The sequence below is a fragment of the Psammomys obesus genome, unplaced genomic scaffold (genome assembly GCF_907164565.1).
Source record: "Psammomys obesus unplaced genomic scaffold, mPsaObe1.curated_primary_1811, whole genome shotgun sequence".
NCBI lineage: Eukaryota > Metazoa > Chordata > Mammalia > Rodentia > Muridae > Psammomys > Psammomys obesus.
This window is the reverse complement of record NW_026596326.1, coordinates 1,867,731-1,883,714: the sequence shown is the minus strand read 5'-3', so window position 1 is coordinate 1,883,714 and position 15,984 is coordinate 1,867,731. Positions and strand designations below refer to the sequence as shown.

General features: G+C 47.1%; 1 protein-coding gene and 1 non-coding gene across 2 annotated transcripts; one reads left to right on the top strand and one right to left on the bottom strand.

Annotated features, from left to right (window-relative positions):
* Positions 1–314: 314 nt before the first annotated feature.
* Trim41 (tripartite motif containing 41) lies at positions 315–11,838 on the bottom strand. Its single transcript, XM_055597124.1, has 6 exons — positions 10,706–11,838; positions 7,079–7,174; positions 3,124–3,354; positions 2,651–2,673; positions 2,281–2,408; positions 315–1,922 (listed from the first exon to the last, which is right to left on the bottom strand). The coding sequence occupies exons 1-6, from the start codon at positions 11,516–11,518 to the stop codon at positions 1,321–1,323; spliced, it is 1,893 nt and encodes a 630-aa protein (XP_055453099.1). The 5' UTR covers positions 11,519–11,838; the 3' UTR covers positions 315–1,320.
* A 1,463-nt stretch (positions 11,839–13,301) lies between these two features.
* Positions 13,302–13,374, top strand: Trnav-cac (transfer RNA valine (anticodon CAC)). Its single transcript has one exon. It is a non-coding gene; the product is annotated as a tRNA-Val (tRNA).
* The last annotated feature ends 2,610 nt before the right edge of the window (positions 13,375–15,984 follow it).

The following is a 15,984-nucleotide window of genomic DNA, read 5'->3' as shown; positions in this document are numbered from 1 at the left end:
AGCCCCCTAGTTGCCTTAGCTGAAGCCCATTTAACCTGTAAGTTGAGCAGACAGGCAAACTCTTCACACTGGGGATCAAGTCATAAGCCGATAAAGGGTGCTGGAGCCAGACGTCCTTAGGACTGGGCTGGATATGCATGTTGTGTGGCAGAATGCACCAAGAACCATTATTTGGAGGCGGCTTTGTCCTGGTCCAGACAACTGTCTCAGTTGTTGACAGCTAAACAGGAAGGGTGAGGGGCCTAGCTAGCCAGCTCCAAGGCTGTCAATGGGAAAGCACAGCCAGCCCCTGCTTTTAAAGAAGACTTCACAAAAGAAGCAAATAAACTTTATTTTTTTTGCAATGCAACCCACCTTTCCCCAAAGAACATGAATTGACCTCAGCCACCAAAGCGGAGGACAAAAGCTGTTAAGTGACAGAAGGCAGGGGGTTACTAGAAAAATAGATTATACCCAAGGCTCTCCAAAGGATCCAGACCCCTGTCCCATACTCCCCAACAGGGTTTACCAATGGAACTAAAAGGCATGGAGAGAGGCCAGAAACCGAAATTTACTGCCAGTAAAGAGCCTGGCAGTAGGGGGTTGGAGGTCTGAGGGGCATGCCCTCCTAAATAAGAAAACTAAGATACAGAGAAAATAATTTATTGGGTGATGTAATGGTATGTGGTGTCATGTTGACCATTCCAGATCTCACTGCAGCTAAAGTCTGGCCAGTCTATGGAGGTAGAAATTGGGGATGGAAGGAAAGCTTAAAAAGAGTTCCTACTCCCCCAAGAAAAAGTAGACTTTACACAGCTCTACCCTTTTGCCCAACTTGACTCCCCACAAAGCTTCCAAAATCCCTCAGCTGAAGCCTGCACCAAAACATGGAATTGGAATAAGTAAGTCTTATCCAAACCCTCCAGCCTCAGAAATAACAGCCTGAAGAGTAGAGGTGGGGAAAAAGGAAGTTGTGGAATGAGATTTATGATCTCTGTTCATCCCCCTACTCCAAAACACTGGGACCCAGGGCTGGACTGAGCTAGGTAGACAGGGAGGGAAGGTCAGGCAGCTGTTGATTATCAGGGACCCATGCAGACCTTGTCAGACAAATTAGTTGAGAGAAACTGAGCTGGAGGAAACCTAGGAGGCGTGTTTTTTTTTTTTTTTTTTTTTTTTGGCTCCTAGAGGGAGAAGCAGCCTGGGTTCAAGGGGGAGCAGGAAGCAACTCAGTAACAAACAGTGGGAGGAGCCTGAGCTCCCAAATATATTGGGCAACCATCCACCACCACCCGCCCCCCCAGTGGCAACCAGAGGGGGCCCCTGCGGGTGGCAGGCTAATCAAGGGCAAAGCTTGATTCGGGTACCCTTGGAAAGCACCCGGAAGAAAGGGAAGACTCGCTCGCCAAGGAAGGCAGCTGAAAAGGTGTGCACGTGGGCTAAGGTATCTGCATTGTAGAAGCCCAGGCGCCCAGCCTCATAGTCCAGGTACACGCCAAAGCGCCGTGGTTTCTCGCATGGGCTCAGCAGTGTCTGCTCTGTTGAGCTCTGTGCTTGGTATCGTTTGCCGTGGGTGCCCACACACCACACTTCCCGCTGGAGCAGGAGCTGCTGAGGCAGGTGAAGGCGGCGGCGACGATGGTGATGGCGTGAGGAGCTGGCATCTCCGCTGCTAACAGAAGAACCCCCAGAACCCACTTTTTCTTTATGATGGGTTGATTCACGGGCAGCACCAACTGCCCAGCCCCGCCGCCCACCCACCTCTACTTCCCAGTAGTGCCGACCAGAGCGGAAGCCCTGGGCCCCCAGTACACAGCAGTCAGCTGAGAAGCGCTTGGAATGTTCAGGAACCTCCTGCCGACGGTCTGCTAGGCGGACCCCACGACGATCAGGGGACAGCATCAGGGCTGGATGAGCTGTGTCAGGGTCCAGCGTCAGGTCCACTTGTAAAGGGAAAGGCAATACAACAAATACACCTTACCCTCTCAGGCTCCACACTATCCTCCTCTCCTAACCCATCCAACTCTTCCTAGCACCCACCCTAAACAGAGTCCAAGCTCAGCATCTATGGACTCTAACTTCACCCTAATTCTCTTTAACACTGTTGGCTTTCCAGTCCCTGACTTTCCACCTCACCTACCCAAAACTCAGCTGGGCCACCATGGAAACACCTCTTGGCTTGAACCCTCACCTCAGAGTAGCCTCCAATAGCCTACTCCATCCCAGCTCCCCAAACTTCCCTCAGAACCTCATCTTAGGTCTGTAAAAGGAATGGCAAAGGAAGGCCATTGACCTCCCTACCTCTTGCAGCCTGACAGAACATCCGGCTCATCTTCCTCACGATGGCATCAGTCAGGAAGTCGTGGCTATGGGGTTGGCATGGGTCAGGAGACCAAATCTCTGGGGGCTGCAACTGTATCTCTTCACACCTGGAGGAGGGGGACCAGGGAGGGGGTGGGAGCATGATATTCCCAGAGTAAAGAACAAACGCTAAAGGGGGAAGAATGGGGCGGGGTGGGTGGGGGGGGAGCTCTAAGAAGCAGAAACTTAGGACCTGAGGAGAGACAGTGGGAGGGAAGGAGAAAGGAAGGGAAAAAGGAAAGGAAGTCTCAGAGAGGCAGGAATGGGGACCAGACACTACTAGGTCACAAAGGGCAGAGTGGGAACACACCTATTGAAAGTCTCCTTGATGTCCTGGGAATAACAGAGGGGAAAAGAGGGAGAGGGAAAAAGAGAAACAAAGTGTCAGCTGCACAGGGATCACTGCTCTCTCTCCCAGTCTTCCTAGAGAAAGGTCTGACCACGAACAGGCTCACAATAAACAAGAATACTTATCAAACACCCTGCTACTACCAGACCTAATCCATCTCCTGCCATGAGCCCCAAGAACAGAATTTTCAGTCAGAGCCAGGCACTTTTCTCAAGCCATCTAGAGTACCTCTAGCAACTGAACCTGCCTTCTTTAGGTCTGACTGGCACACACATACATTCAATACTGTCACCAGCCTCAAAAAATGTCTCATCTTCACATTAAAAGTGTTAAGAGTTCTTCCCAGTGAGGAACAGACCCTTGTGGGCAGTGGTTGGGGAGTACAGCCTGACAGAACAAAAAGGGAGCAGAAGGGCGCAGGGGACGGTCCTTACCTGCAGTAGCCGCAGGCCCCCCTGTTGGCTCCGTTCCTGGGCCTCAGCAAGCAGGCGGCTTAGCTGGGCAGCCTGCTCCTCAAGACGACTGGCTGCTGCTCCTGCTCTTCCCAGCTGAGCTTCGTGCATCTCCCGGAGGCGCCGTTCTAGTCCTGCTTGCTCTTCAGCCAGAAAGCGTGTCAGCCGCCCAAACTCTGAGGCCACAGCTGCCAGCTCTGACTTCATCTGACTCTAGAAAGACGCAGAGGCAGGCATGGAGACACAGTTCTGTGGTTAAGAGTACTGTGTATTCTCCAGAGGACTTCAGTCTGACTCCCAGCACCCACATGTCAGGCCGTAACTGTCTGTGACTCTACTTCCAGGAGAGTCAACGCTTTCTCTCAACCTCTGGGGCCAATCATTAACATGTATACATATACATTCATACAAGCAAAACACCCATACACTAAAATTTTTAAAAAGAGAAGTAAAGGAAATGTAGGCCACCACCTGAACATACAGGAAGGTAAACTTACAGTTTTCCATTTTTTGTCTCTCAACCTCAGGCAAAGGAGCCTCATGATCCCTCACTCTAAACAAGTCCTAAGAGTAGAAAGAGACGTTCCTTTCCCTGGCTCAGTCTTATAGTGTTCCACTGAGATAGCCCAATTCCTGAAATAATGGTTGATATACAGACCCTTTCTTCCCTTCTTTTCTTTTTCAAGGAGGCTTAAGACAGGTTTCTCTGTGTAGCTCTATATGGGGACACATGCATGGAAGTCAGAGGATAACTTGCAGGAACTGGTTCTCTCCTTCCACTATCTGGGTCCCAGGGATCGAACACAAGTCAGCAAACTTGGTAGGAGGCACCTTTACCAACTCAGCCATTTTGCTGATCAGGTTGTTTTGCTTCTGAAACAGAGTCCTGCTTTGTAGACCAGGCTAACCTCAAACTCACAGTCCTCCTGCCTCAACCTCCAGTTTGTTAAAGATTTAAGCCACATGCCCAACTTTGTAGTATCTTAACATTCTCTTCTGTTATGCTGTGTGTTCACACAGATAGGACCTGTGCATGTCTTTGCCATGGTACCACCAGAGGCTGGCAGAATGCCAACCACAGGTAAGTATTTGATAAGAAATTTATGAAATTACCAAATGAGAGAATTCAGGAAGCTAAACTTGAAGTGAAGCTAGACATGAGGGCTCATGTCTATAATGCCAATACTCTTCAGGCTGAAGCAAATGAACTATTCCCTATCTGAAGCTAGCCTGGCTACAATATAAAACCCTTTCTCAAAACACAAAAAGCTGGGGGCGGGGGTGCACACCTGTAATTCTACCACTCAGGGAGGCAGAGGCAGACAGATCTCTGTGAGTTTGTGGCCAGCCTGGTCTACAAAGTAAGTCCAGGATAGCCAAGGCTACACATAGAAACCATATCTCAAAAAAATACAAACAAATACACAAAAAGATGAACTATAAAATGACGTCCTGACTCTCAGTCACAGCTGTCAGAGGAGAGCAATCACTTAAGTCCTCTAGACTAGGAGTCCGAAAACCCTTCTGTAAAGGTTATGCACTAGAGCCAACAGGTAAAATACTTTGTAGATGTAGTTGTTCCTAGATAATCAAGTGGGTTTGGTGGAGGCACAAATCAGCAAATGCACAAATCCCATATATAAAATAACATATATCCTCCCCTATACTTTAATGTCTCATAACACCCAAAACAACGTAAAAACTACGAAAGAGTTAAACTTGACTTGTGGTAGTTTGAATGAGAATGACTCCACCCCCCCACACACACCATAGGCTAGGTCCATACTTGGCCCCAATTGGTGGAACTAGTAGGGAGGATTAGGCGCTGTGGCCTCCTTGAAGGATGTGTGTCACCCAGGGTAGCTTTGAGATTTCAAAAGCCCACACTATTCCCTACTAGCCCTCTCTACCCAAGACCATGAGGCCCAATAAACACTTTATAAGTTGCCTTTTCATCATATCTCTTCACAGCAATAGAGAAGTAACTAAGACAATACTGTATAAAGAATAAAGACTTTTGGGGGTCAGGAGTGAGACAAGGTCTGATTGTCCTGGAACTCACTATGTAGGCTAGGCTGGCCTCAAACTCACTGAGATCCACCTGCACCTGCCTCCCAAGTCTGGCAGAAATAAAGACTTTATAATAATAAACAAAAAAACAAAAACAAGCGGTGGCACACACCTTTAGTCCCAGCACTTAGGAGGTAGAGGCAGGTGGATTTCTGTGAGTTCAAGGCCAGCCTGGTATACAGAGTGAATTCCAGGCAGGACAGTCATTGTGACAGAGCCACACAGAAGAAACCCTGCATCAAAAATCTGGGAAAAACAAACAAACAAACAAAAGGGTCTCTATGTTAAGCAATGTTGCTTTTTTTTTTTTTAATTTCCAATTTAAACTTGAAGGAGGACATAGATAGAACACAACCTATACTTAGTATCCTGTAACAGAACACTGCCTAGTCCCAACATGTTTGCCTGGGCTAGACCATTCTGAATGATAACCATACTTTTTCCATTAATATTACTCTAGACGAAGATTAATTAGCCTGGTGGGGAGAAGGAACTATCAAGCAGGTAAGAAAGTAGCCATCGAATTGGTTTTACTCTCTGCCTTGAAGACAGATCCTAGCATACGTTCTCTGTAACTCAAAGACCCTAAAAGTATCAGCTTGGGCAGCTGGCCAGATAGCACACTGTGATTGGCATTTCTCAGCAGTGAGTCCCTCATGTGCAGATGGCACTACTATGGGTTCTAGAAGTGGCAAGGTCCACACTCTGACCAGGTAAGAAGAAAGGGGTGTCCCCATTTGATGGCTAAGCTTAGCTTCGCCACAGGACACAGTCCATTCCAGCACAGCTTGCTGGCCTTCTAAAAACCGGCAGGAGATGAGGGAGTGAGACTACTTGGAGAGAAGTAAGCAAATGTAAATCGGATGAGAACACTGGGAAAGAGGACAGGTCTCTGTAATGCCAACGATCACTAATTCTTCCTTTTCCCAGCAGTTTGCCCTTCTTTCCAGTGTACAACCACAACCTTAATGTTCAGGGCAGCTCTGCCTGCCATCTCTGTGTATCCGGGGACGTGGTACTCCTCTGGCAGCTGTTCTATAGATTTGCTCACTTGCTTTCTGTGCTATCCAGAGTCAAGGGCCGGGTGTCCTCTGTAGCTTTAGACCTGAGGCCTGGCTTGCTGAGGTTGGTTGGCTGGTCTACATTTTGCAAATAGAAAGGAACACTGGTTGGGGGACAGTTTTGTGCGTTGTGTATTCAGATGCTTATTTCTGTGCCCTGAGATCTGGTTGTAGTCTGGATATGGGACTGTCACTTCTATAAAGGATCTCCTGTATCAATGCTCCCCAATTATCTCTGATTGATTAATAAAAGCTGAACAGCCAATGACTAGAAAAAGGAGATAGGAGGTAGGACTTCCATTCTTAGTGTGTATGTGTTTAGGGTCTCAGAGGAAGCAGAGAAAGAGGAAGGTGGAGGAGAAGAGAGACAAGTCACCATGAGGAAGGTGCAATAAGACATTTGCCATGAGGACACAGAGATGCAGCAGAAGGCCAAAGCGAGATAGAGATGGCAAATTAAAGGGTACAGGACTGGGAGGTAGCAAGACTAGCATAATTAGTTTAGAATAGAATATCTGCCCAGTTATAATGCTTAAAACTTATTAATAAATCTTACAAGTCTCTGTCAATTATTTGAGAGCTAAGAGGGATAGCAGAAAAGGCCCCTACTAATACCATAATTCAACAGAACATGCTTCCTAACTCTGAAGGGTGCATCACCTCAGATCACTAGAAAAGTATCTGCCCACTTCCCAGGCCCTGACTATCCTTTCCTCAGGGAATCTGGTCACTGTGGTATTTGGCAGTCTCATCTTCCTTACTCTGACAACAGAAGCAGTCTGCGCCCACTTACAGACATCACCCACCTTCAACTCGGTTACCCGCCTCTCCTCCTTGGCCTTCATCTTCTGCACAGCCTCTAAGTGCTTCCTAAGTGGTTCCACATGCCTTTGTAGCTTGGCCTGAGGATCAGGAAAGGGAAGGTTAGTCAGGGAAATGATGAGAAGCACCTGGCCTACAGAGCCTCTCTCCAATCCTCCTCACAACGGAGATCCAAAGCCTGATCTCACCACTGCTGAGTGTCAAATAAGCCCTTCCTTCCCACACTCCTTCTATCATAAATGCCTCTAACACGCCCTTGCATACATGATGCTTAAGCTTTGTGTGTGCCTTCTGGAGAGGCTGGATCTTTATGGCTCCAGCACTCTATACTCAATAAACAGCTGATATACACATGGCTTAAACTCCACAGGAAGTCCACCCACAGGAATGAATGTCCCTGCCTTTGTCACTTCCACTTGATAAGCCATCTTCCTCAGCACCTACAAATCACCTACTGAACACTTTTCTGGAGATGCTGTACCTATGCTAAAAGTCTTAAAGCGATTCTCTGCCACTTTCAAAATATGAAACCTACATTTCTAGCGTCACCTCCTACACTTGTCCTGTCTATCCCTTTAAGTTGTGACTCCAAGCTATTCCCTTGGCCGGGGATTTCCCTACTCCAAGTTCTTCCTTTACACCCAGCTTCCTGAGCATGATTCTCATTCTACCTACCAACTCCCTCTCTGATCCTGAGGAACCTGAGAGTCTATACTACTCCCAGAGCATAACCAATTTACAAATGTGCCTTCTGGGCATTACAGGGGCCCTTACCCTCACTTTTCATTCTTGAGGCAGGGTCTAATATAGCCAAGGCTAGTCTGGAACTTGTGTTGTAGCTGAGAGTAACCTTGAACTTCTGATCCTCCTACTTCTACCTCCCTGGGGCTGAGATTGCCACTTGTAGTTTCTTTGCTCTAGCTGTTGCTTTGTTTTCCCTTCAGTTACAGGCTACAGGAAAAACAAGGCGCTTTCTTCTTTTAGTTACAATTCTAAGAGCAATCAGATACACCAGCTTCCATTCTCGTGTCCTTTTCCTGCAGAGTCCAGGATGGGGATAACAAATGCTTCCTTCTTTCTTTTTTCAATGTCTTCTACTATGGCTTGTTCTCTTCTTTTCATTTTGGCAAAATACAGAATGGACTTGAGCCTAGCTCCAATCAGAACCAGAACTGAGGTGAGCCATGCTTCCTTTCTCATTTTAAAATGAGAATGATAGCCAGGCGGTGGCCTACGCCTTTAATCCCAGCACTCAGGGAGGCAGAGGCAGTCGGATCGCTGTTAGTTTAAAGCCAGACCTACAAATTGAGTCCAGGACAGCCAAGGCTACAAAGAGAAATCCTGTCTCAAAAACCAAAAAAAGAATAACAACAACAATAAGAAAATGGAATGTCAACCTCAGACAGCAAACTTGGCATAAGTTTCTGACATGTCGCAAAAGATCAGTGAACTTTATTCAGCAGTTGCTAACTACTTTGTAAGCTGCCAGTGTCATCCTGATAATGACCCATGAACTACAAAGATAACTGACCCAGAGTAGGGAACTGTTACGCAAATGGTTGTAGGAATTATAAACAGGAGTAATATATCATTCTATAAAACAGTATATACAAAATTAGGCCTTTTGATAATATTGCTTTTACTACACTAGTAGAATCAGTCATTTCTACTCCATCAATTTAGAATTTAAAAAGCTTAAACTTAGCACTTAATATTCTAAATTGACAAGAAATTACAAGCTTGAATCCAACAGAATATTAGTAATAATAGAATATTACAGGGGCTTTGTTTTTAGATAGGATCTCACTATGTAGCCACGCTGACCTAGAACTTTCTGTGTAGCTCAAGCTAGTCTCAAACTCACAGAGTTCTGCCAGCTGCTGCCTCCAGGGTGCTAGGATTAAAGGTGTGTGCCACCACTCCTTAACTTTTTTTCTTTTCTTTTAGTACAAGCTCTCTGAGCTGCCAAGATGGTTTAGCCAGTAAACCAAGCCTGATGATAAGTCCAATCCATTCAGCCTACAATGTGGAGGAAAGAACCAATTCCCAAAAGTTGTCCTGTTAATCTCTGCATGGGCTTTCACTCACACAAAATAAAAACATGATAAATCCAGGAGTGGTGGCTCAAAGCTGCAAAAGCAGGCAGCTCAGAAAGTTCAAGACTAGCTTGGTCTACATAGTGTGTTCCAGGACAGCAAGGGCTATCCTCATCTCAAAAGCCATAAACAAACAAAAGGAATGAATGAACAAATGAATGAATGAACTGATTAAAAAGTAAATAAGAGTCAGCTGAGCTTGGTAGAACATGGCTTTAATCCCAGCATTTGGGGAGAGGGAGGGAGAGGCAGGCAGATCGCTGTGAGTTCAAGGCCAGCCAAGGCTACCCAGAGAAACCCTGTCTCAAAAAAGGGAGAAAAAAAAAGTCTTATGTAACTCAGGTCTCAAGTAACTCAGGCTGGCCTCTCCCTTGCTATATTGTCAAGAATGACCTTGAACTGATATTCCTGCTTCCACCTTTCCCAAGGTTGGAACGTTTAGAGGCTTGAACCAATTCCCATCTTAGGTTGAGTTTTCTACATATACTGATTCAGAATGCTGAGGCCCACTGTGCTTTTGAAAACCTCCTCTTGTAACTGACAATCAGATGTGAGCCTTAAACTCGAAAGCTGAGGTGATGATGATGAAGTTACTGACTGAATGAAATTACTGACTGAATCACAAACAACTTAGCTCTGGACAGCCATACAGAGGCTACCCTCTCCTAGCTTCATGGCTTCAAATCTGAAGGTAGTTCTTATCTAGGCTGGCTGCTTCATAGATATGTTCAAAGGATTAGAGAAATAAACAGCCAGACATTTAACCAAACAAGAATTAAATTTCAAGAACAGTCATGTCAGAAAAGTCAAATTAAATTATCCAAGTAGTTCTACCTACATGCCCCAAGGGGAGAATGATCATATTATTCTCTTACCGCTTACAAGAGCTGTACAATATATAAGCCTCTGTGTTCAGAATTTAAACCTGCTTCCTAATCAATAAAATGAGAATGACAAACATCAAGCTCAGAGAGTGACTTTAAATTGTGAATAATGATATACAGAAAGTGGCCAGCACAGTACGGACTACATGCAAAATGCCCTATAAATCTTAACTAACATTGCCGTGATAAGGCCTCTCTCTTTTCCGGTTAGTACATGAGACTGGGTGCAGAGCCAACCACTGAAGCCAAATCATAGGACAGGGGTGGGACCCACTAAGAGACAAGTGTATTTGGGTCTGTCACTAGTTATTTCTGTTCTCCTGTTTCAAACCCCTTACTTGTTCTTTTAGGTCCCCATTTCTTTCTACCTGGAAGTGGCTTGGTCCTGGACAAGGCTTAAGATTCATCTGGAATAAGAGTGGGACTGAAGCACCCCGTCACTAGCACCCCTATCCTTAAGCCACAAAGTTACAGGATCCTTCTCATTTACCCACCTTGAAGTCAGTGCTAGGACGGGGGAATCATTTCGCTAATACATACACTCTTGTTAAGAGGGCCAACATTCCCCTTCCCCGGTTCCCTTTATTCCCTCTCTATCCTTACTCAAGTCTGCCTTCCCTGTTGTATTCACCTTGTACTCCTGCACCACCTCCTCCAATGGCACCACACTGTGCTGTTTGTGGCTCCTGGATTCTCTGCACACCACACAGATGGCTTCTTCATCCACCTCGCAGAACAGCTTTAGGGCTTCCTGGTGTCTCGGACAGATGCCCTGTTCATTCACTCGACTTCCTCGACCAGGGGTTGGATGCATCTGACGAATCACCTGGACCATGTTGGCCAACTGCAGGTTGGGGCGGAAGCTCCGCCGAGGAAAACTTTTTCGACACTGGGGACAGGTGAAGCACCTCCGAGGGGCAGGAGGTGGCGGCGGAATTTGGGTGATTGGGTCCAGTTCCTCTTCCTCATCTTCCTCCAGCACTTCCTCCTCTTCGTCCTCATCTTCCCCCCTCAGTTCCTCCACGTCCTCCAGGTAATAGTCCAGATCTTCCTCCTCCTCCTCCTCCTCCCACACATAGTCCATGTTGTCCCAGTTGGACCCGCCTAAACCGCTGCTCCAGAACACACCTTCCTCTTCCTCCTCGGCCTCTTCCTCCATGTCACCTTCATAATCTTCATCTCGCATGGGGGTGTCCCAACCCCCGCCCGCCCCGACAGCCTCCACTTCTTCCTCCTCTCCGACGTCCTCCTCCTCCTCCTCCCGATCCAACTCATCTCTGTCCTCCTCATCCTCCCCACCCCACAACTGGGTTACACACACTCGGCAGAAGTTGTGCCCGCAGCCGATGGACACGGGGTCCGTGAAGTAATCGAGGCAGATGGCGCACACCGCCTCCTCCTGAAGGGTCTGCACAGGGTTGGGTGTCATGGCAACGGCAGCCATCTTAGTGTCCAGTCAGCCAGTGTAGAAGTGCAGGAGGGGGTTCGGGGGGGTGGGGCGGGGGGGTCTTCCTTCTCTGAAGCCCAGAAGACCCGTCCCCACCCCAGGCTCTGCCTCTCCACACCTTGCCTGCTGCGAGGCCAAAGGAAATGTCCTCCGACCAGCCCACCTCTCCACACACAGTCTCCTACCCCAAGACGACAGTCGTGTCTCGGAGAGGGGAGGGGACAGAGGTGAGCACCACCGACAAGTACCTCAGGTGGCCCTGAGTGCAAATCTGCCCCAGCGCTCCCCCGGCCTCCGAAGCCCCCGCCCCTCCGCACTTCCTGGCCCCGCCCCCCAGCTTCCGGCCTCCCTCCCAACGCTTCCGGCGTCTACCCACGACCTAACCTCACGAGTTCCCTCCGAGGTTGGGCTACGCCCCTTCTACCACACCCCGCCCCGGGCTCCGGGGCAACAGGAAACGAGAAGGAGACGCTCTAGCCGACACGCGGGAACGGGACAGGAGGGCTAGGACGGCGGAGGCCCCCGTCTCGGGGACGACTGGCCGCGGGGAACGCGTACAGAGCGGAAGGAGCCCCCATGCCCTGCCAGCGGGGACAGACGGCGGAGGGTGGCGTGCGCGCGGGGCAGCCCCTGGCTCTCCGTGCTACAGCCGCAGCGGCCCGACGCCATCCTACCGACCAGGCACGGACGACTGCAGAAGGGACGCCCGAGACCGGTGCCGGAAGCTGAGGGGCGGGCCCGCTCGGCGTCCTCCAACACTTCCGGCCTCTCTAGACCCAGAACTTGTTTGTTTGGGGCTCGCAGTCGGGGATGGGAGTGAGCCCCTCCAGGAGGGCTCTTGGGCGGGACCTGACGAGGTCAATTAAGACTGAGGTGAGAGATGCGCCACCCTCCACGCCCCTTCTAGAAACTGCAGCCTTGCCGGCGAGCTTCGGCCCTACCCTTGGGAGGCTGAGACAGGAGAACTGTGGCAAGTTCCAGGTCTGTCTGACCTGGCTTACACAGGGAGACCCCGTCCCAGAGAACAACCGCCAGCAGCCAAAGCAAGGAAGCACTGAAAATTGTCAACCGGTCCCATCATTTGTTGTTAATATCCACGCCCACATTAAATGAAACACTTCAGCTATGTGAAGAAGAACCTCCGGAATGCATTAGATTCAAAAAATGCGGATGGCTGAACAGTGTGAAGGGCAATGTTAACTGTATTTCGTACTAGCTGTTGCCTCACGGGGTTTCATGAAGATGTCCTGTAAAGCGGTCAGAACGCTTTCTAGCATCTGGTAAGAGTTGAGGGTTAGCTACTCCACCATAATCTCCTCTGTTGAAGGCAGTAGTTTCTCTAGGAAGGCTGACCAGGGAGTAAAGACACTTAACCTAAACATGTAGTTCCTTCTGTATCCTTTGATTTTTGAAACAAGTCCATGTGTTCTCTTTAAAAATATTCCCCAACTGCTGTGGATGCATTGAAATTTTAATACTTTATATGGACCGTGCACACATTTTAACATTTGCATCCAAAATGCTTTTGAGATTTGTGTTCCTGGAATTTCACTCCAAGCGGAGAGTCTCGAATTGGCTTTTTTGTTCGTGAGAGAATCCTGTCCTGGCTCTATTAATAAAGATGCCCCTGTGGCACCCAGAGGATTTCTGCTGTGTCTTTTTTGCTTGTTTTGCTAGTTTTTGGGTCAGAAATAATTGATGATTATATCCTCTGAGCACGTTTAGGTACGGTGACTAATCGTAGATTCAGGAACTTGCCAGTCAGATCCCAAGCAGCCTAGTTTCCGTAGTGTAGTGGTTATCACGTTCGCCTCACACGCGAAAGGTCCCCGGTTCGAAACCGGGCGGAAACAATTTTAGGTTTGTTTTCTTTCTCTTATAAAATATCCCTAAGAAAACCAGGAACCGAATGAGAACTCAGAAATATGCAAAGTATCACCCCACTGTCTGAAATACTGTTGAAGCCGTTACATCTCCAAAAATAGGTTCACTTCTGGATTTAGATGGTATGTTCACAAGACAGAAACAAAAGTGATAAAGCTTGAGTTCTTCACCTCAAAGTCCTGGGTTCCGTCGCTATGCCCAGGTGTCAGGCCCAGCTGTGCTGACTGCAAGCATGAGCATGTGGCTATCGCAGGATCAGTCAGGCCTAGGTGAGCTTCCAAACCATCAGTTAGGATTCAGACTTGCATTTCCAGTCAGGAAAGGCGCTTTGTGTGATGAGAAGCTCAACTCTAGCTGACTCTTCTTTTTTCAGTTAAGAGTGTCTCTTTTCAAAGATGCTGCCCTGCCCACTGCAAACTCCACCTTGCCACCTCACATAAGGGAAGATAAAAATAGCCTTTGTTTTGAAAAGTCAAAACAAAAACAAACATCTTCGACTCCAGGAAATTCTTTATCAATGTCAAGTAAGATACATCAACTGTTAGTCTTGTAAATATAACTCCAGTTCTACTTATCAGCTGTCTGCATCTTCCCTACAAACCAGGCCAGTATACGTCTGACAATGACAACAAGGTAGTGGGTGTATCACTCTGTAGAATGATCATATCAAGAATTAGAACTAGTAAAAAAAAAAAAAAAAAAGGCAGAATTCCTGGCATGATTCCAGCACACATCTTTCTGGAGAGTCACTGTGCCTGGTGGTCTGGTCTTGAAATGTATGGACTGCAACAAACTTCATTCCGGTTTTGGAGAAGTATTTGAGCATCAACGCCCTGCCCCAACAACGGAAAATTTCCCTGCCAACCATGGGAGCTCGGAGCTATTCAGGAGACAGGCAGGAGATGGAATCGTTTCGTTGTTCTGCCATTGATGCCTCATCTGGGGTGCACATTGTTCATTTCCCCAGGAAAAGTTCACACAATAATTACCTTCCAAAATAACCGAACTCCCTCTTTTTTTTTTTCTTTTATGACTTATTTATTTTATGTATGAGTGCTCTATCTGTATGTACACCTGCATGCCAGGGGAGGGCATCAGATGCCAGTATAGATAGTTGTGAGCCACCGTGCAGCTGCTGGGAACTGAACTCAGGACCTCTAGAGAGGTTCTTAACCATTGAGCCATCACTCCAGCACGTTGAAGTTCCTTTTTACTTCCTGTTTGGTTATGTTGTCCATTTGAAATGGGGTTGGGTATATATGTTATTATTTATTTGCATTTGATTTTGGCTTCCCTGGTATCCTAGTTGGTGTTCTGGGAGGATATCTTCTAAGGAATGGTGCATTATAGAAAACATCCCTAAACAAGTATCGTTCCTTTCACATTATCCCATTCCCATCACTATAAGGTGGTCAAACATCTCACTTGTCTCTGGTATGCTTTTTGACATTTCTTCTGAAGCAATGAAAGATAAATGTGCTTTTTTTTTATCCTTTTTTTTTTTTTTTCTCCCAGCATCACCCCTCTCTTCTAGAAGGATAGCACACTTTAGATATTTCTTTAAATCTTTTTGTTCAGGAACATAAAAATGCCTTGTTTTGAGACAGAGTGTAAGTAGCTCGGGCTGCCCTCAAATTTGCTATGTATTTGAACTCAGATCCTCCTGCCTCCACACTCTAAGCACCATGGTTACAGGTGTGCACTACCTTGACCAGCTACAAATGCTTTTATATTTAAAAACACAAACTGAATTATTTTCAGGCCCTGAAAACAGCAGAGCTAAAACATTGTATATTGGCAACTGAAATTAATAATGATTATTATGATGGGTTTTAAAACATCAGCCATCCATTCACCTCACTTTTCCAAAGTTATTGATGGCGGACACAGATTTTGGCTTCTCAGCCAGGATGCTACCAATAATAAACGCTGTTCCTGGAGTCAGAGTGAGGTCACCTCGGAGATTTTGAACTTCTTGTACAATTGCTTGCAAGGTCTTTTGCAGATTCTGGCATCATTTCCTGTGCTCATTATGGGCATTGGAAAACTTTGCTTAAAGATATGTACCACCATGCCAGCACTCTGGATGCAGAGAGAAGCAGATCTCTTAGGTCAAGGCCAGCCTGGTCTACAGGGCAGCCAGAGTCACATAAAGAAACAGTCTCAAAAAGCCAAAAAAGAAAAAAAGAATTGTGCCTTTTCTATTAAAAAGACATAGTAGTGGACAAGTTTCTGCCTTTTTGTCCTCCCTACAAATGCATGCCGTCTACAGATTGAAAATGAGCTATGGAATAGGGGCATAAGTCTGTCTTGAATGGGCTGAGAGGTTGTGAGATCTCAAAGCACATGTCCAAGACACAAATGAATCTGAGTCTTGGGAGACTGGCCATTGCTGTCACCTCAGACGTAGAGTGAGGATGTAGACCATGCTATGAGCCTACATGCGCCTCTCCAGAGACACGGCTCTCAGGATAAAAAAGAAAAGAAAAGGATGAGCTGATCCAGGAGGAAAAAAGGAGTAAAGCTCCCACTGGATCCAGGAGGAAAAGAAGCGGGGACATTAAACTTTGCATGCATCT

What these genes read in the sequence shown, in the direction of transcription:
- Trim41 (XM_055597124.1), bottom strand. Translation starts at nt 11,518, where the DNA reads ATGGCTGCCGTTGCCATGACACCCAACCCTGTGCAGACCCTTCAGGAG. An exon ending in GGGGCCTGCGGCTACTGCAG is followed by an intron (nt 2,674 to 3,123) that starts GTAAGGACCGTC and finishes TGTTATTCCCAG; the next exon opens with GACATCAAGGAGACTTTCAA. An exon ending in ATCAAGGAGACTTTCAATAG is followed by an intron (nt 2,409 to 2,650) that starts GTGTGTTCCCAC and finishes CCCCTCCTCCAG; the next exon opens with GTGTGAAGAGATACAGTTGC.